This window comes from Cephus cinctus, unplaced genomic scaffold (genome assembly GCF_000341935.2).
Source record: "Cephus cinctus unplaced genomic scaffold, Ccin1 Ccin1_scaffold0215, whole genome shotgun sequence".
In the NCBI taxonomy this organism is placed as follows: domain Eukaryota; kingdom Metazoa; phylum Arthropoda; class Insecta; order Hymenoptera; family Cephidae; genus Cephus; species Cephus cinctus.
In genome coordinates, this window is record NW_014332933.1 from 1,931,654 (window position 1) to 1,951,151 (window position 19,498).

Consider the following 19,498-nt stretch of genomic DNA (forward strand, 5'->3'; position numbering starts at 1 on the left):
ACCGGCTCGTCAGTTCCCGGTGAAGAAAGGATTGGCTGGCGCCCGCCTGGCTTGCGGATGCACGAATGACGGGTGGACGGCCGAAGGTAACGTAGGTTGGTTCTCGAAGATAGTTCGTTCTCGTATGTTTTGCTATCGGTGTAGGGTCATAAGTTAAAAGAATTACGTTACAATGGACATAGTAAAGAATTTAGTTTATCCTTGTCACTCACAGCATCTGTGTGGTTCAGATTCACTTGGAAATCAATGACATAGATGATGTAAGAAAACAGGTATATAATATACTTGCGCCTGACTTTATGCAACCCCTGATACGTCGATGTATACGCGGAGTACGTCGGACCCGGGGTAATATGAAGATTCGACTTTTAATCCACGTGAGTAATTAATAATGAAAATATGTATACAAATTTGTGCCTTTAGGAACATAAGAGCGTGGATTTGAAGAAAATCAAATAATTAAGTTACTTAACATTTCTTGTGCTTATTTTTTGAGGTTATTTGACGTAACGTCAATTTGTCTTTAACGTCCCCAGAGAAGTAACGCATCTAATGGTTTTTTTTTTCTTTTTTGAAGATATAAAAGAGAAAAATCATATGATGCTGATACGTGTCAGTGCACTTATTATGATCGTCATCGCCGTGTGACGTAACGCATATCTGGTTCCATAGATATACTCGACAGGATAAAGGATATTGCACAAATCCTGCAATAGTCACAGGATATTTGCGTGATCGTTTGACATTGAAAGTAATAAATTTGCAGAATAAGGAATATTTATTGTACATGTATATACTTTTTGCTCTAAATAATTTATAAATTATTATTATTTTTTATTACGTGAAAACGATTCATTGAGTCATCCCAGTTATCGTACAATTATTTCAGTGGCGTCCATACAATAATACTGGAGAGCGGTCAGAGAAAGCAGCTGTAGCAACTTTCGCTGGCAATCATCCAGTTGCATTGACCGCAAGATCATAGATGCTGACCTTCATTTTTCAAACTATCAAGGTCAAGGCCAGTCCAGTTACTATTAGCCACTGAAACAATGATAGATAAGGTAAACACTTGAGATTGATTTTATTGATAGTATTATAGCTATTATTAGAATTTATGTATTTTCTCTGTCACTGGATTCTAAATCGTAATTTTGTTTTTTCTTTTACTATTATAATTGTCGTTGTCCACGCAAGCGTATTCGGATATGTATAAAATTTGTAGTGCCAGTTGACCATTATAGTTTCTCTTCCTCATAACGAATTGTCATATATTTTTGTATTGCGATTTCACCAAATACGCTTCTAAGAGTTCCAAGTCGCCGTTGTACGTAGTGGGAAATATGGACGCCAGATGTCACTCGCGTCGGCGTAACAAACGTTTCGTTTACTTTCCGTTGTCTCGCGTGTGAAACAGTTTCTTTCCGACAGTTGAGTAAAAGTTGACTGCCGATTGTTCATGTCCGAGAAATGTTTTTTCAAGTTTCTCACTGTCTTATTTTCGTCCAAACATAATATTCAAGATACAACGGAACAATTATGAGTCAAGTTTATACCCAAAAGACCAATTAACATCTATTTCTAGAAATGTCACAATTTATATAACAGGTACGTGTACAAGTAGTAAAGTGATTGTTAACATCAGGTTTATCGTTATACAGCACGTATCAGAAATCCCAAATACAATTGTATCAAAGCCTGTATCTCGTAACAGAACTGCAACGTAGATCTTATGATCCAATCAGGGAAGCATCGAGATTAGTTTTGCGGCCAGGTTAACTTTCTGATGTGAATTGAGCCTTTATTTTCTTTAATTTTCTTCCACTTTCACCGTATCAACAGCAATCTACTTTTTCCAGCAACCACATTGAATATTTGACATTAACTCGGACTATCAAACTTCTCTGCTATCACCCCGCGTTTATAAAACCTAACTACAATTTACATTACTCGCTGTCATAAACGTGTATCTATATCCATATAAAATCTGTCAGTTTTTCTCCAATACTTTACGCAATCGATTTACCGAATGCCTACGAGGCACGTCAAGTGGGAGCACGTGACATTCGAAAAAAAGATTTCACTTTTGTTTTCGTACGCGATGAAAGTAGACCGGTGGATAATGGCGGCCGACGCCCGGTTCCGAAGTAACACGACACATCAATTCAACGTCTACGCGTAAACACGCATACGGCAATGTTGATGTAAGAACGTCTGAACTCGTTAGCAACAGTCGCTACGTGGGCTTTCTTATTCCTCTAATTTTACACTTAGGAAGTCACTTCCGTATATAGAATTCCACGTTAAAGAAACAACGCTGTACAGTTAATGCCAGTCGACACGCATTCGTGACCAGCGCAATGCAAAACTTACACCTCGTCTATTTTATACTTACCTAAACCATTGAAAATTACGTTTCACTTTGTTCGTTATCAAAATCGTCATTACCTGTCATCTTAGTCTATATGTAAGATATCGTAAAATCTCAAAAATTATAATTGGCATAGTATAGTAATATTTTAATTATAATAATATATTAGCTGTAATAATATATCAGTACAATAACAAGCCGTTACGAACACATATAATCATGGGTTATTCATATAACATTGAGGTTAGGAACGTTCATCACTCTTATGAAACGATGACCCAGTGTCACAGGCATATCCAGAGTATTTTGTATGGACTGTTACCCTTCCTAAAAAGTACTTTCGAACCATCGATTTAATTTTTCATATTATTCTGTCCTTTTTGTCGAATAATTTTGTTTCACGCATAATAACACGTTTCCATAATGCATCGAGTAACAGGAATACTTTGGGTTGGCCTCCTTTTTCTTTTGCCATGTACTAGTAAGTACTATCCTATGGTTACCATTGTTATTATTTATTTTTGTTAATAATTACGTTGTTTGCCAAGGAAATTATGGTGTTTTTTGTTAATAATTAAATGACTATCGCGTTACGATGATTAGTATGGCGGAAGAGTACTTGTTGCATGTTAATTATGGTTCTTGGTTAAGTGGCCGCTAATGGAACAGATACAAAAAAATGTTCGTGTATTACATCATTGAAGCATATTGTTAATTGGACAATATTAAAATATGAAAGATCCACGTAGAAAGTGCTGAAAGAAATAAAAAGATTGTTTTTTACAAGCACGTCGAACGTCCGTGAGTAATCGGATATCGATTGGCTATCGATGGATTTTCAGAGTTACGCCTCAATTAATTAACGAAGGTTGCGTCATGCGTTAATTAAATTCATAAAATATTTACGTAACAGGATATGCCAATTTTTTCAATGGAACATTCATGCCGAAACTATTGTACTACCGTAGAAATATCGAGGACGGAATAACATTATCTACAGTATGACGTCATTATCATCATAACACTTTTATTCACGAACAATACAAACGGTATAAAAATAATAACTATAACGCCCGTTGCATGGATTATCAGTTATAATTGTTAATAATAAGATCTAAATTATAGCTAGAAATTAATGCTAATACACGAGCAATATGTACAATTAGGGTTTTCAACGACGTACCCATAGCTTTCAATAACGACTGTCTACGCCATTACGAATTTACGTAAGGATAGGGTTGCTCTCGTAATTGAAAAAGAAAGGGGGCAGAAATAATGGGCGACTGTAATAAATATTAATGAAGGACGGACAAAAAAATTTTTTTTTTTTTTTCTCGATAAACAGTCCCAGACCCTTTGTCTTCCGGCGTTATGATAATTCGAGAATTCCTAAATCATTCGCGTGATGTCTATTGTTTTCAAATTGCATTGAACGTCCGTGCATTAATCTGGCAAGGGACTCGTATGCCACACACGGAATGCACGTGGAAAGTCCTGCGCAACGTAGAGCCAGTAGAATGTCGTCCTACGAGCCAGACCACGCCAATGAAAGTACAAGCCAGTCAGACCATAAGCACGTTAACTTGGTTATTCCCAAGCATACTGAGTCCCCAGGTCGAATTACGTAACAAGGCACTAGATCGCGATTCGAATCGACAGTGGTAGCGTAGGACAAGGAAGCGAATGACCTTTGCGTAAATGCATTCGCGAATTTAAAAAAATGATTACGTTTCGCAAAAGTGGGCTAAAGCATGAAGAATTTACAAGCAGATACGCCCTGCTCTACTTTTGGTAATTCGTGACGCGCCGTGGGTGTATTACGTCAGAATACGAAATTACTCCAGAACGACATCTTGCGTGCGTGGCTTATTGCGTCAGGTAGGCTTTCACCGGTGGTTCCTTAAGGCGTGAGTTCAGGAAGAAATGGTGAGAGCGAGTCGATAGCCGTGACGAAGTAGCGTAACGAAATTAAAAGGAAAATTTATACGTGTATTTGGATTACCATATAACGCCGGAAGGGTTTGTCGATAGATAAGAAAATGGGGACTTGAAAAGATCGATTGGCGCATATCGCGCGAGACGTAGGTGTGAGATAAAAAATTAAACATAAATTGGATTACTGGAAGTAAAATAAAAAATTTTCGAAAAATAATTCCACGCACGTACCGGTACGTGATATGCATACGTTTTTCACTCTCGATTGTCTCGATGTGCATCGTTATATAATTTTCGTATCGTGTGCAAATGAACAGTATCGCGGTAATGGGATAAAAAAGGAGGAAATAAGTTAACCTAGGGATTTTCAAAATTAGAAGTTACCAGCGTGTCCACGAAGGAACTGATCGATCTGGCCAACGGAAAGTGGCGCAGCTTCTCCTGCCGTCGATTGGGACGGCGATACGTAATAGAAGGGCTGAGCGTCGCGCTGAGACTCTAACAGCTGAAACCTTTGTGGCTGTTGCTGGCGGCGTTGCTGCTGGGCGAAAAGATGCTGCGATTGCTGCAGGAGATCTGCCTGTTGCTGACGGTATATAGCTTCCTGGGGCTGAGAGGCTACCGCAGCCGAAGGCGCGGACTGCGCCGAGGCTGGTTGCCTATAGTGCTGGGACTGTTGCTGCTGCAGTTGCTGAAGACTCAGCAACGACTGTGGCTGGGCCACGTACGGTTGGAGCTTGTGACTCAGGCTGAAGTCGCCTACCGTCTGGGGTAACGTCTGGTAGAGTTGAGTGTTGTACTGACCAGTCGCGCGATCGAACACGAGCTCCGATTGATAGATGGGGTCTGCAGATGGGCTAGCCTTGAGCTTGCTGGGTACCGAGTTGGGCGAAGGTCGCGAGGTCACGCCGACAGTGTTCACGTAACGTTCGAGTTCAGCAGCAAAGTCTAGGTGGGGTGTGCTTGGGGTCGTGGTGCGTGCTGAGGTCGATGCTGAAGGTCGGGTAGCAAAAATGACTCCAGGTCTCTCGGTATTGCTGGGGGACGCATATTGAGCAGCTATCTGGGCAGCGTGAGGTCTGGGGGTAATAGCCACGGATTGAGGTCGTTGCTGAGCTGGGGCACGAGTGCTGCTATCACGGGGTTGATAAGTCGCAGGGGTGGGTTGGCGAGTACGATAAGCCGTGGCAGGGGTCGTAGGGGGTTGGTATTGAGGCGTTGCGGTCGTAGAGGGTCTGTAGAGGGGAGTCGAGGTCGGCGCTGGTTGGTACAAGGCTGAAGATGGGGAACCGGTTACTTGAACGTAAATAGGCTGCTGAGGTCTTCTGAAAGACGCTGAACTTGGCGTGGGCTTAGCTTCCTCCAGTTCCTGGCTCTGATCGTCGTCCAGCTCGTACTGGGTCTGGAAGATGGTGGTCGGTGCCCTGGTCGTAGTCTGCGGGTAATTCGGCCGGATTGGTCTCGGCACGGGACGCACGGATGGGTAATTCGCTGGTCCAGAGACTTCGTCCTGTTCCTGCTTCTGCGGTGGGTCGTCGTCCTCCTCCTTTGGCGCGTTGGGATCGCACGGATTTCCCGAGACGTAAGTGAACTCGCGCTTGTTACCGTCCGGATCGACGTATCCGTATTTCCCACGGACCACGCAGTCGGTTCCCCTCGTTTCCTCCTTGAAGGACCCATCGGCGGCCTCGTAGCCGAAAGTGAAAGACCCGTCGTCATTGACCTTGTTGTAGTTGCGGATGGTCTGCACGGGTGGTGCCTTGGAGGACTGTATGGTGTTCTTGGAACGTGGAGACGGGAGAGCCCGGGTTCGAGGCTGATACGCTACCGGTGCTGAATAGTCATCCTCTGCCGCTTGATTATCCTCATCCTCGTAGTAAACCTGGGGTTCCGTTACCCGAGGACGTACCTGCACGCGTCGCGCTTCCGCCAATACGAGAAGACACGCCGGGATCACCTGAGAAGCAACAGGAAAATGTATATTAAATACCTGAGAACATACCGGTAACGTTGCTGGGTACTACGCGCGTGACTGGAGTACCTGATGCAGTATTAGACGCGGGTCACTTACGAAAGCGAGTCGTTATCGCTCCACTCTTACTTTCCTCGCAGAACCCAATATGGCGTCTATCGATAAATATTTTTCATTGGTACCCAACTCAATTTTATACTTATCTTCACCTCAGAATTAATCTTACGGGACAGTCGTTTCAACTTCCATATACCAAACCGGTACCGGTATATACATGTATGGCGAATAGGAAGTAGATTGTGACAGTAAGAGAGAGTGTACTTCGCGGGTCGTTGAGTCCAGTACGCTTGCGACTGTCTGGACTGTTTTTAATAATAATATAAAAAAACCCTATTTCTTAGGGTCCGTATTAGAAAACCCAAAAAAATAATTTTTCAAGGTCCCAACTAAACATCACGAAACGGTACCCGTACCGTAACAAATTAACGACGGAGACTAAGAGAAACTTGGTGCGATGGCACCTCGAAAAATTTAATCCACGAAGTCTCTACGGACTTCCGGTATGGTCTGTAGTGTTAACAAGTCGGATTACGGTTACGTAACTGCATCACTTGGCCTGACCCGAATCCGGGCGAGGCTCGGTAGTCAAAGCGTGAGATTGAGATTCAGAGCCTCGTGAGTTCAAACAGTCGGATCTCCTTGAACCAAAGAATAGAGTGCACCACACCTTGTCTCGTGTATCCACATATGTCCGTACGAGACTAATATGTGAATAGCCGTGAGCGTGCATGGGAAAAGCTTCGGTAGCATTGAGACGCAAGGAAAATAATATTTAGTCATCCGAATAGCCTCGGTTCTTGATGGACCAGTTTGTAGGAAATATTAGCCTGGTAGCATCCTGAGATCAATAATGTATTTTCTCGTAGGACTTGTCGAGTTTCCAGCTGAAGAAAGTACGACAGACTGCAAGCGGGTTTCACGCAGTCAGACCAGAGAAACGAGTGGATTCGGATGAAGTCAGCGAGATCTCGGTGACCGTGTTCACGAGGTACCCGTCTAAGAGGAGCACCGGTTCGCAAGTAGGTTTCAGGGTAGGTAAGTTGTTATCTGCTCGGTAAGAGATGGCGATACGCCAGGACCCCTGAAAGCGTAGAATCTAAATGAGTTTACGGTCTGGAAAATCGTGACGGTAAGCAAGCTCTATAATCAGCGTTAAAGTAACGCTGGCTAGAGACAGTGAGAGGTATGGGCACATTCGGTCGATCCAGTTGGAAGCAATCGCTCAGCAACCACGCCTTGGCTGCTTCTAGAAATGCGCCTTTAGCTCTCAGGCGAAAGGAAGAATCGTGCCGGAGAGTATATATAACCTTAAGTCCGATATGCACGTGGAACTGCGATCGGCAGTCGTAAGAATTTCATAATCGAAGTTGGATCACAAATCGATCCGGAAATTGATACTTTTGCGGAAAGCCTCAAAGATAATGGATTTTAAACGAATTCTTTTCGTACAACGAAGACAAAGAATTTCACTCCGATCGTTACCTAAGATGAATCTCGAAAGTTGTGGGTTTTCGATGCCACTTGGGAGCGTCGAATTTCTAATAATTTATTTGGACAATCACGAGTGTACGATCCTTTTTATTTCACTTGCAATTAACGAGTGAACGAGGTAATTTCTTTTTAACCTCAATCACAAAGACCTGCTTCTCTTGAGCGGAGGATACGTGAATGATCTTCGTAGCTCAGCAAGCGCCAAAGATATTTCCTGTGGCCATTGAAGGAAGCCGAGTTTCCGCAATGGCAAGGACGGAAAAATGAAAGTGAAACTGGGTTTCAGTTCTCGCGTTCATTTACGGACAGCCACCTACCTACGTGGCTGCCTACCTGCCTACTTGACTACGGCGGTTCTTTGGTTGGCAATAAGTTCACAGGAGTGTAGAACTCTGTTTTTACGTTAACGTGAGAATCGATTAGAGCGTAGGTCGTTCGGTCGGTAAGGTAGATTCAATTTCTACATATATAGCAAATCGCTCGGATCCAAACGAATTAATTATTATAATTCAAAGGTCGAGCGTTATTGTTATAGCATATACATATATGTATCGAACGACCTTAATGATTCATGTAGATCCGTAATTCGTACCTGAAGATCGATCGATCACGTGGCTCGTTATTTCGTTTTTGCACTTCAGTTCCGCGTTCAAAATATCCCGGGCTATAAGATCTTTATTTTTCGCTTCAGCGGTCCTCGAAGCCATCGTAAATAAATTTCGTGGATCTTCACACAGCGAATTAAGATCCATAAAAATCTAATTAAATCTTCCGATTGTCAGTCGATCGTCGAAAGTGCTTTTCTCGATCTCTGAATCCAATTGCCACTTTCAAAACGAAAGATTTTGACCGCTGTGTCATCTGCCCAGTCTTTTTTAGCGGCAAGAGATACGTGTCGCCATCTACTTTTTTATTGCGGGTACATCGACCCGAATAAGTCTTCGTAGGAAGTAAGAAGTCATAATGTAAAAGCTTTTTGTTTCCGTTATGATTTCCTCAGCCAATCAACCGTCGACGATCGGTAAATACAGCTGTTTACATAAGTACGTAATTACAGCCTCGGACCACATTTCGTAATTATTTTTTTTTACCCCAAGACTCTTCTTACAGTAACAAAGAAGAAATCGGGTGAGTAACAGACTAATTTACTGATGAACCCGTCATGACAAAAAGGGATGATAAAGTTTCGAATCCGGAGCGACAAGCGTAACAGCACGAATCAGCACGCGAATCGATACGTGGCTGTTGAGAATCGATAGCTGTCCAGTTGACTTGCACCACGTGCACTTACCTATTATTTGTGGTCAACAAGCGAAAATCCATTATTGAATTTCTTGTTAAACTGTCGAACCAAGGCGCGGGACATCGATATTGAGAATGGGGTATGAATGGACATTGAGAAGCGGACGAGAGCAGATAGCGAGGTGCATACACACGTGGACTAGACAAATGGATCGCAGCAGTGTAAAAGTCGAAAGCTGGACGAGAAATCTATGCGCATTCTCTGGGAAAACAGAAGGAAAGTTTAACGGCATGGAAATTTAATGAATCGCGATACACATTGCTGAGAGGAATCGATCGAATCATCAAGGCGTAGACGCGTGACAGAGATGCAATGGGCGGGTATGCAAATCGTTCGACAAGGCAAGGACGTTCCTGGTTACATTGCTGCATAAAAGCATTGCTCGACGCCTTATGGCAATGGTCCCGTGGTTCTTGTTATTCGCAATGACAAATTCACTTGGGTTATACGCATAAGTTGGGCGTAATTTTTGTCCTGTTTTTGTTTGCTATTGCCACTGGGCCTTGAACTTTTTTGCATTACCTGCACGCGATTAAGTTTCCGTTTACGGCTCTATTCACGGCTGTTGTATGGCAAAATGTTTTTACGACAATGACTAACGCTTTTGGCAGTGATCATTCGGGGAGAAACGGCCGTAGGCCAAGCTAGCAGATTATTGACCAGTCATCGAATGGAATCATCAGTCCATGATGATAATACAGCAGAATTCGATAGCAGCTATTTCTAACGTTAGTCCGATGGTACTAACGTTAGAAATTGCTGCTATCGAATTCTGCTCGATTATCGTTGGCTTTGATATTGAGTCATCGTGCCAGTCACGTGGTCGCTTCTTGGGTGTCAAGTATAAATCATAGTCATCGATCGGTTTGGAAAATCGGCAAAAGTTGATAAGATTTTTTTTTCTTTCGTTTTTTCAGGATGCTCTTTTTTACTTTTTTACTGTTAACTGAACCAGTTAACGCCAATGATCGTTTGTTTACCGATGTGTTTGGCTACGAGGAAAGTGCAAGGGCCAATGATAATTTAAATCGTTAGCCTCGCTTTCGCAATCCAATGCTCCCAGTTTTCTCCGTCATTGATTTCTAAGAGGGAACTAGGTCTTGATGTCAACGTATTGAAAATCGATGATCTTCGGTATGACGGGCACGTTTTGACGTTTCAAACGGTCAGCTGCATTGATCGTCATTGCGATTCGGCGGATGGAAAGTCTTTCAAAAGAATTAGGCGCGAGCACTGATACATTTTAATTACACTTTTATCGAGTCTCGATGAACAATTAGCGCTTATGTAAAATTTAATGGTCTCAGAGGCATCGTGTGAAATGTTTAACTTTTTTATTCAATTCCATCAACCGCAATGTCAATTTGTTCTAGGAACTTTTCTATGCACGTGCGAAAGTACAAATCACTAGATCGTTTTATGCCGCTACAAGCTGTATCCTAGTTTTCGTTTTCCTTCATTGTCGCATTTACTATTTCGCCTGTTACAGGCAAACGCAATCGTGTATTTGGACGCTTATGGAAAATGACAATAAGACTTTCGCTTTTTATCTTGAAAACAGTTTAGGAACACGTATTAATTTTACGGTACCCTTTCGCCACATTATTCATAGGGAACTTTCTTCGTACCGAACGTGGCACCACGGTGTTGCGGAACTAAATTAATATTAATGATAGTCAAACACGATGTCATGGAACGTCGCACCTTAAGAAAGTAAAACTGGACGTTCATCAGTGATTCGCAAATCACTCGTTGCTATTGGGCAGACTCGAAACGAGATCGGTTTTTTTCTTTAAGAGCTCTGATGCTGTTAGATGTGAACGAAAGCTCATTAGGGGGTCAGAGGTCGGTCTTACAAAGGTGACTACATAAACATGACAAGTAAATCAGAGCACGTGGGTTCTTACGACATATTCATTATGATGTAGTACCATGGATCGATGATAGATTAATTTTTGATTAACAGACTTTTTTTTTGAATGGAGAAATTTTCGAATTAAACTTTGCAACGGGATGATGGTTTTTAGTTTTGGACTTAAAATTGAAAAAAAAAATTAGGCAAAGAAGGAATATAGGTATTCTACTTTTTACGAGTGGAAATTCAACTTTTTTTTTACACAAACAAAAATTTCCTAGAAATTCGAAAGTTCATTGTTGTTATTGATAAAAGTGAGAAACGAGAGCGTAAAATTGCATTGTGATATTTTCGACGAATTTAAGAATCGGGAACGTGAGATTCTTTTATATCTCGAGGCTTATTGTGTTGGTAACTAGATACTAACAGGTGTACCAGTGGTGTATTTAATTTCATGTTATATTTCATTTCCTATTAAACTATACTCGCTCAATGAGATATATCAAAGTAACAAACATGGCCGTTCGTAAGCCTACAAGGCCGGATCCAATGTAAAGCGGAACATAAACTGCGAAGAAGGGAAAGGCAAGCAACGCACTAGAACGTTCCAAGCAGTCTCGCGAGAAAAATCTTTCGTTAATAATAAAAATAAAATAAAAATGTATTCATTTAAAGAAAAGTTACAAATTTTGAATCCCTCCCCTCCCATCCCAAAAAAAAGTTGTAGCGACGTTATTACGACCCCTAGTAAAAAAAATCATAACCTCTTATTACCACTATTACAAAAAAAATACTTAAATTACCTATTCTATCGTTGTAGATTATTGGAAAAATTATTAAAAATTTTGGAAAAAAAAAATTTTGATTTTCCTACCAAGAATATTCCATTTAAAATGTCCTATTCTTACATTATCCTCTGACATAACATTTAAAACTAAAGTGTCACTTACCAGCAGTATAATCCTCATGGTGAACTTTTTTGCGCTAGTGGTGGTTGTCGTCCAAGAACGGTCCTCTAAGAGTTTCACTAAGAGAGTGCAGCCGGATAGTACCGACACGGTCCTTTATAACCTATACGTAGCTTTTGCGAATAGTGGGGGCTTCTTGGACGTCTACTACGAGTCTTCGGCTATAGCAAAGCCTGAAACTGGGTTCTCATAGGTGGCATTGGCCATTGCCAAACCCATCCAAGCATGGACATTGCCAAATGATCATCGTAAATGCTCGTAACGTATCGGTACAATCGACGACAGTTGCACCAATAACTAGTTCTAAAAACTCACACGTGGCGGCGGATGCAACTGGTCGTGTCAATAGGTTACGGATATCGTGAGAAAATGAATAGATGTAAAAATAAAAAAAAAACTTCTTCCACTACATTAACATAATTTCCTATATGTTTTTCTCGTTCGTTACATCCGTAACGCGTCCGGTGATGATTCATAAATTATTACGACGATAGAAAAGACCTCGGCAAAATATGTACATATTAAATGATTACCAGTGTGGGAAATAGTTCAATGAAATGATCGTGCGCGAAGATTAAATTGGTTTTCGTGGAGCTTCGTTCGTTGCCGGAATTTTCAAGGGTTTTAATATTTTATTTCAACTTTTACATATATATTGTAATACACGTACATAATTTTTATAAATGTATATCATTATTATTATTTCCTACGAAACTGGACGTAGTCGAAAAACTAGGTCACGTAGTTTTCAACTTGACTACTCTCACCGGAGAAATTCATCATATCCGGTTTATACTTGACCGCTTATCAATGAAGAAATTCTGTGGATGGATGAGTGACCGAATGTTTTTACTCGTCTCAGTGATGATACCAACGTTGGATCATCCATGATTCCCGTGGTAGTAGACAGCGCTAAATTCAGTCAGACACTCCTATGGACGCTGCCATGTAAAAATTATTTATCTTGTAACCCGGAAAGAAATGTTAAAAAAATAATCAATAAATACCGAAAGTATTCCCATAGCATAAATCGTGAGATCAATCGATGGCTTTCTTATTGATATGACTACCGCCTTATTGTTTCCGGCACGTCATGGGTCAAAGACTCGTAAGGTTTTAGATAACCGGATCTCCTCTTTCACTAATGGTTAACAATAAATAATTTTTTTCGCCGTTCAAACCTTATGGAGGTAATAAATTCTGGACTGGAGTCACGATCCTGTTACGTCATAGGTCCACGAACTGTCCGAACGGCAAATCCGTGATGATTTAAAAAAATTTCTTTTAATTGGTCCATTCAATGATTTTATTCTCAGAACGTGCGCCGTGGACATTGAAATTCGTATCTCAGCATTGAACTTAATCTTACAAATTAACTGCATTTGCTCGCAGTGGCCTAATAGCATTATCCATTATCTGTCATGATGATCGACTGGAATTATAAGGTATTCCCTCGGTACGAGACTCACGTAATTACTAACACGTACTGTTACGCAATATGCGAATCTCCGATACGAAGTTTAACCTGCGGGTAGGAACGCCGTGATGTCGGTTCTCTTGAAAAAAAGAAAGAAGAAGGTCGACCCATGTGTAGTAACGGTTACGTGGAACAAAGGTGCATTATGACATGATTGTCTGGTCCGATGCCAGAGAATTATATTGCGACTGTCCCGTAATTGTGAACGCACCTTTCGTGCTAACTTGGGTGGAGTCGTATGCTCGATTGGGTCGATCAAGTTTCATGGAGAAAAGTGCAGATCACGATGGACGAGTGCCAAGAGATTTCGACTGGACCAAATTTGGATGACAGCGATTAAAATCGGTGGGATACATAAAGAGGGTGGTACCGAGTACGAAGCCGGAATTAAATAAATGCATATGTAAATTTATGGTATGGGAATTTTGGAATGGCAAAAATTTTTTAAAAGTAGGAAATTTGATATACTGAAATTTACTCCTCGTTGTGCAATTATTAGCAAGGTAGGTTTTGTGGTAAGGTATGTCATTAACTGATACACGCATTGTTCTTGTCTCTATAGGCTTGTAATGAAGACTGTTTAATTAGTAGCTGCGATGCAAAGTGTGGGAATCTTTATTCTGACTGCCAAAAAGTAACTGAGACAGTTGCGAGGTCGCCAAACGCTGACGTAAGATAATTTATTCCGTGGGAATTTTTCGTCTTTCGTCTGTCGGTTGCGTAATTCTTCCTCTGGGATTGGCAACGAAGCACAATACGTTTGTTGTTCGCAGCTGCAATCGGTTATACAGGGACGTCGGTCGGGTTGCCTATCTGCAGGCTCGAGGTTAAAACTTCTACTGTCAGTTGCTACGCGCGAAAGTGAATTCAGCGTCCATTGTCATGAATAACAAAGTTATTCAGAAAGTGTTTTATATGGGATATAAGTAAGCAGAGCTTGAAATACGTAGCGAGTCAATTTACTGTCTTGCACCGATACTTGCCGTCGTGCAGGGGCATTATTTATTGTTGGTTTGTTAATTGTATTTACGCGTACAATTCTCAAGGTAGATAGATGATAAATCTCAAGAAGGATTTAGAAACGCGTACTAATGATCGTAGAGGTAATTTTTTAATGATGAAACGGGCAATGAAATTTTTTTTTAAATTTGTTGATATTATTCTCTCGGGACTGTTTTCGAATTATATAACGAAATTAAGCGTATTAAGCGTAGTCGGAAGGTAGTCATTACCACAGTTGCTAGCACTGTGTTATCATGTAATGTTTTAACCATTATAAAATATGTTATATTTCACATAATTAGTATCTAGTGCTTGTTATAAATTTATATTTAACATACTTTGAGTTATATAAGCGTTTCTTGTTTGGCACCTAGTAGCAACGATCGCAACAAAATTTATAACAAAAATGAAGTACCACGTGTTTGACGTATTTCACATTCCGAATTAAATTCAACCTAAATACTTAGGCCTTGTATTTTGCAACTCTACCGTATATCGTTTTGAAATTCATTAATTATCATTCGATTGTCAAATAACGTGGGTGTGCACCCCGTTAAACCCAAATTGCGTAAGGCAAGGTAAATTAATTAACATCGTTGACGCGTTAACCGATATCAAAGAGAAAATCGTTATTTTTGTCCTGCAAAATACTTGCTGCACGCGTTACGAACGTTTGACTGGTCATAGCTACGAGCAAGTCGACCACACCCTCCTACCTTTCTCATAATATCAGAGTAAATTCAAAGTTTAGTCGTGTAATTTTCTGCAATTTGCTTCCGCATACTGGACACGCACATCGCGCTGAAAAAAGGTAGTCTATATACCAGGCACCGAGGAAACATCCTACGGCACTTACGTAGTGTAAACAAAAAGCTGAACCGATCATCGAGTGAAATTGAAAGTGTCTCAAACAGTGCGTACGGTATAGAAGAATGGCCGAAGGAAAAATTGGAACGAAAGAAAACACAGATAATATTTTTTGGAGAAACGAACGAAAAATACATAATAATAATTTTCGACTTTCTTTATTTCGATTTAACTGCATTATCGTAACCTAATAGTAACAGTAAGCGTCGCGGAACACTTAGTCTATATAACACATCACAGAGCCGCCCCGCAAAAGAGGGCCACGCCGTAGTCACGTAAAAAGTTGTCCCTCTTGAATCGATGCGTATAAGGGTTGTAATTGGGTTTCCTTGGAACAATAAAATTAATAGTATCCAAAGCTGATATCGTGCAGGGGTGCGGCTCCACCCTGAGGAAGAGCGTAATCCCTCGCGAGCTGGTCCAGGATCCCACCACTCTGACTACGGGCCTGTGGTTGATGAGAGCGTTGGGGTTGAGAAGGGGCCGAAATTGGGTTGAACTGAACTGGACCCTGATTTTGCTGTTGAGCAACTGGACTGGGCTCCTCGTAAACGGGCCTCTGACGTGCTGCTGGTCTTGGTGCCGAATAAGCGTCCTGGGGTTGAGAAGCGAAGGACTGAACATGAGATTGGGGCAGGGATGGTTGTGCAGCTGGTGTGAAAACTGGTGGTTTAGGTACCGAAGCACGTGCACGGCTCTGGGGGTTGTAGAAAGCCTGGGTGTGAGACTGAACCGGCTGGGCAGGAGCTTCGTATTGCGGTTGTTGATAAGTTGGTTGTTGATAAGCTGGTTGTTGACGTGGAGCGATAACTGGTGCTGGTCTGGCAGCAGCGCGTTGAGGGGCAGGTCTGGCAGCTGGTTGCTGGTAATCGTAATCCTGGTAGTTCTGAAGTGCCTCCTTGCTGGTCGTCTCGTCTACGAGGGTTGGTGGTGCGACAGTGATGCCTTCGCCAGCTGGTTGAAAACCGTACTGGTTCGCGCCGTACTCAACAACGCGTACCTTGCCGGTGTCATCGACGAAACCGTATTTGCCCTTGACCTCGCCGGTGGGCAATTTCGTTTCGATCTTGAACGATCCATCAGCACCCTCGAAACCGTACGTGTAAGAGCCGTCCTCGTGGTGCCTGTTGATCTGCTTCAAAATTGCTACGGGGGTTGGTTTTGGACTGGAGGCTGTTGACTGTCTTTGCGCTGGTGCTGCCGCGGGCGAGTAACTTCTAGGGGTTGGATGAGCTGGTCTCGGTGACTCGTAGTCGGAGTACTCGTCAACGTAGTTGGCACCTTGTTGCTGGTACTGCTGACATGACACTGCGGTCATGGCTGCTGCCAAGGCCAGTATCTGAAAGCCATTAGAGATTAGGATTACCTTAGATCTTTGTTGCGACCAAGAATCACCTTTGACGTTTCTAATCGTTAAAGTTTCTTCCTGCCAATTTGCACGAAGTGCACAATCGTTTATTTGATATCAATCCACAATTTTCGTTCGTCGCTACGTTCGCCCGATGTATTTCGTAAATGGGTTCCGCGATTGACATTTGCTGGGACGGTCTCAACGATATTTTCACTTGCGTGGGAATGGAGAATTTCGTATCAAATCCTTTCGAGGTTAGCGAGATCTCCGAGAATCGTGAGAGACGACGATTGTAATCCATATCTTGAAACCAGAATTCACGAATACCTTTCAGCACGTAGTATAAAAATAAGAGTTTTATAACGTGCAATAGAATTGAGGTCGGCGCAAAGCAGTTCCATAGGAACGTGCTAACGGCAATGCTTTTGTGGCAGCAAAACTTTGTCAACATATCGAATGATTTCTCGTAGCACTGTTAAATTTTCAGATTTTCCATATTGCAATTTTCCCTTGTACCCGGCTGGTTAACAAAAAACTGAAAGAAGCCGCTAACCTACACGCGCAACGCGTCGAAGTATTATAAAAGAAATGGAGTACGGTTTAGTTTCTTGCAATTGTTTATTGCGTTGCAATGCGAAACCAAACGTGCAACTGATGCAATGATAAGAGTGACAAAATCCTGTTGAGAAAAATATCGCAAAAAGACTAGTATGTTAAAAAAAAATCATATCGTGCAAAAGTTTTTTTTTTTTTTCCTCTCAAAAAATTAATCCGTCACCGTCCAAAGTGGTTTGTAACATCAAGGCCGACACGATATTAACCACAGTGTCGAGGAAAACAATAAAAATAATGCCGACCAATATACTTTCACATTAAAACCGTAATATAACATGTACGAATGAAAATGTCTCCTTTTACAATAAAAATCACGTCTTTTTCTCTTGCTATTTTAAATACTACTATAAACCTTAACGACTAGGTAATGCGTGACTCTGTGGCCCGTTAGTGAAACCTAAACCACTGAACTCGATTTTATTACAACACACCGGTTACCTAAACCGCACACGAAGGATACCAATTCCGCGAATAAACATCTCCAGAGAATTGATTAGTGCAATCAGAGCATGGACTAGAATCCACTCGGAGACTAAAATTCCATGTAAATATCCAAAGATGAAGAACCCACAAGCAAAATGATTGCGTAATACAATTTTTTTTTGTAATTTCAACAAAATCAAAATATTTTTCGTATCCAATTCGCAGACAAAACGATTCACTGATTTGGACAATTTTACAGCAACGATATCCACCCGTATCCAAATTTGACTTCCGGTGCACAAAATCACATCACAACGATATTACGCGAATTCACTAAGTCACACACGGCGCTAACTTGGATCATTGATTCCTTGCGCGTAATAAAATTTACAAAATTCAATCTAAACCGAACCGATTCACAATACGTACCGTCACGAGGGTGCGCATGGTGGCCAGTTCTTTTTTTTGCGTCCGAGAGTATGTTGGCAGCGAGGCTAGAGTACCGACCGGGACTCGAACCGAGGCCCTCATATACCTTACTGGGCCCCTGTCCCTACTCCTGGCATCCCCTACTGACTTGTGAGTACTTTCACTGTCTATTCGACTTGATTCGATTCTTATTCGTCCAGAGTCGCCTTGTCTGTTTAGAGCCACTTTGTACAGCCTAAATACAGCCCTCTGCCTTAAGTCCAGTTTCTAAGAAATTTATCTCCGCAGATCGTGTATCACAATTTTTTCCCTCACGCCAGTTCAATAATGGATGAAACTGCATTGACCCGATACCACGTTAGGATAATACATAACTACTTAAACATGAAAAAACAAATATTTTTTTATCATACGTAAAAAAAAATTTATGTCCGTCATACATTTTTCTGATACTTATATGGAATTTCTGAAATCGTCTATATTAATATTACAGAGTTTATCATTCGAAGTGTGTCAACCGGTAAACTCGGCACGCGGCGCTTTTACTTGGCACCGATTACAAGAGTGGAAGCGGAAAACCTGTATGTCGTAGAGAAAAATATTCGTTCGCCCTATTGATAGAATTCAACAAGACACATTAAAATATAATATTTGATAAGCGCGAAGAACATGAGTGACCTTTTTGTTCGTAAACGAATTCACTCGGTATACTCCATTTTCTTATGGTATTAAAATGAATGAATTTACTCGAACGTAAATTAGCAGAGAGAGTATTACCCAACTATGAAATTACGATCTTCCATGAAGAGATTCATTATTGCCCAAGGACGTTACACTTTTTATTTACTCGTGTATTATTTTGTCACGAACTTTACGTTACGCTACAAATATAATTGAAATGATACGAGCGGCGTTGGAACCGAACACGGAAATCTTTAGTTTCGCAATAAAATGATGTAACCAACTGGTAGGTCGATGTAGGCTTTTATTTGGATATGTTTGATCCGATATGTGTATATATATGTATATCTAGTCAACGGAATCATTTTTTCATTTCGATTCAAGAATCGCTATCAACCGATACGTAAAATCCAAGTATTATAAGTAAAATGCGAATACTTCCTAGAAGAATTTGAGTGTGGTATAAAACAAATTGGAATGTACATTCCGTCATAAACGCGGAAGGCCTAGAAACAAAGAGTACGACACAGCCGCCTTAAGAATCGATATTCATGGATCGTCGTATTTTTACTGTGTAAAAGTAACGAGACATTAAAAATTATGGAATTACGTAAAAGTGAAAAAAAAAAGTGTAAGTAAATTTAAAACACAAGTCGTGGGAAAAGAAGTCGTATCGTCATGGTGACATGACCCGGGCA

General features: G+C 41.2%; 2 protein-coding genes across 3 annotated transcripts; both read right to left on the bottom strand.

Annotated features, from left to right (window-relative positions):
* Positions 1-3,373: 3,373 nt before the first annotated feature.
* LOC107265427 (adhesive plaque matrix protein) lies at positions 3,374-12,063 on the bottom strand. Its single transcript, XM_015734874.2, has 2 exons — positions 11,938-12,063; positions 3,374-6,263 (listed from the first exon to the last, which is right to left on the bottom strand). Exons 1-2 carry the CDS (start codon positions 11,953-11,955, stop codon positions 4,680-4,682), a joined length of 1,602 nt encoding a protein of 533 aa, XP_015590360.1. The 5' UTR covers positions 11,956-12,063; the 3' UTR covers positions 3,374-4,679.
* Positions 12,064-15,443: 3,380 nt separating this feature from the next.
* LOC107265046 (DNA translocase FtsK) lies at positions 15,444-18,249 on the bottom strand. 2 transcript variants are annotated; one of them, XM_015734021.2, is made up of 2 exons: positions 18,120-18,249; positions 15,444-16,640 (listed from the first exon to the last, which is right to left on the bottom strand). In XM_015734021.2, exons 1-2 carry the CDS (start codon positions 18,219-18,221, stop codon positions 15,645-15,647), a joined length of 1,098 nt encoding a protein of 365 aa, XP_015589507.2. In that variant the 5' UTR covers positions 18,222-18,249; the 3' UTR covers positions 15,444-15,644. The 2 variants fall into 2 exon arrangements, with proteins under 2 accessions (XP_015589507.2, XP_024938086.1); XM_025082318.1 differs by lacking the exon at positions 18,120-18,249 and adding an exon at positions 16,697-17,246.
* Between the last annotated feature and the right edge of the window lie 1,249 nt (positions 18,250-19,498).

Excerpts from the sequence above, each read along its gene's own strand:
- LOC107265046 (XM_015734021.2), bottom strand. The coding sequence starts at position 18,221 with ATGAGGGCCTCGGTTCGAGTCCCGGTCGGTACTCTAGCCTCGCTGCCA. Across the intron at positions 16,641-18,119 it reads CCATGCGCACCCTCGTGACG|ATACTGGCCTTGGCAGCAGC; the intron begins GTACGTATTGTG and ends AATGGCTTTCAG.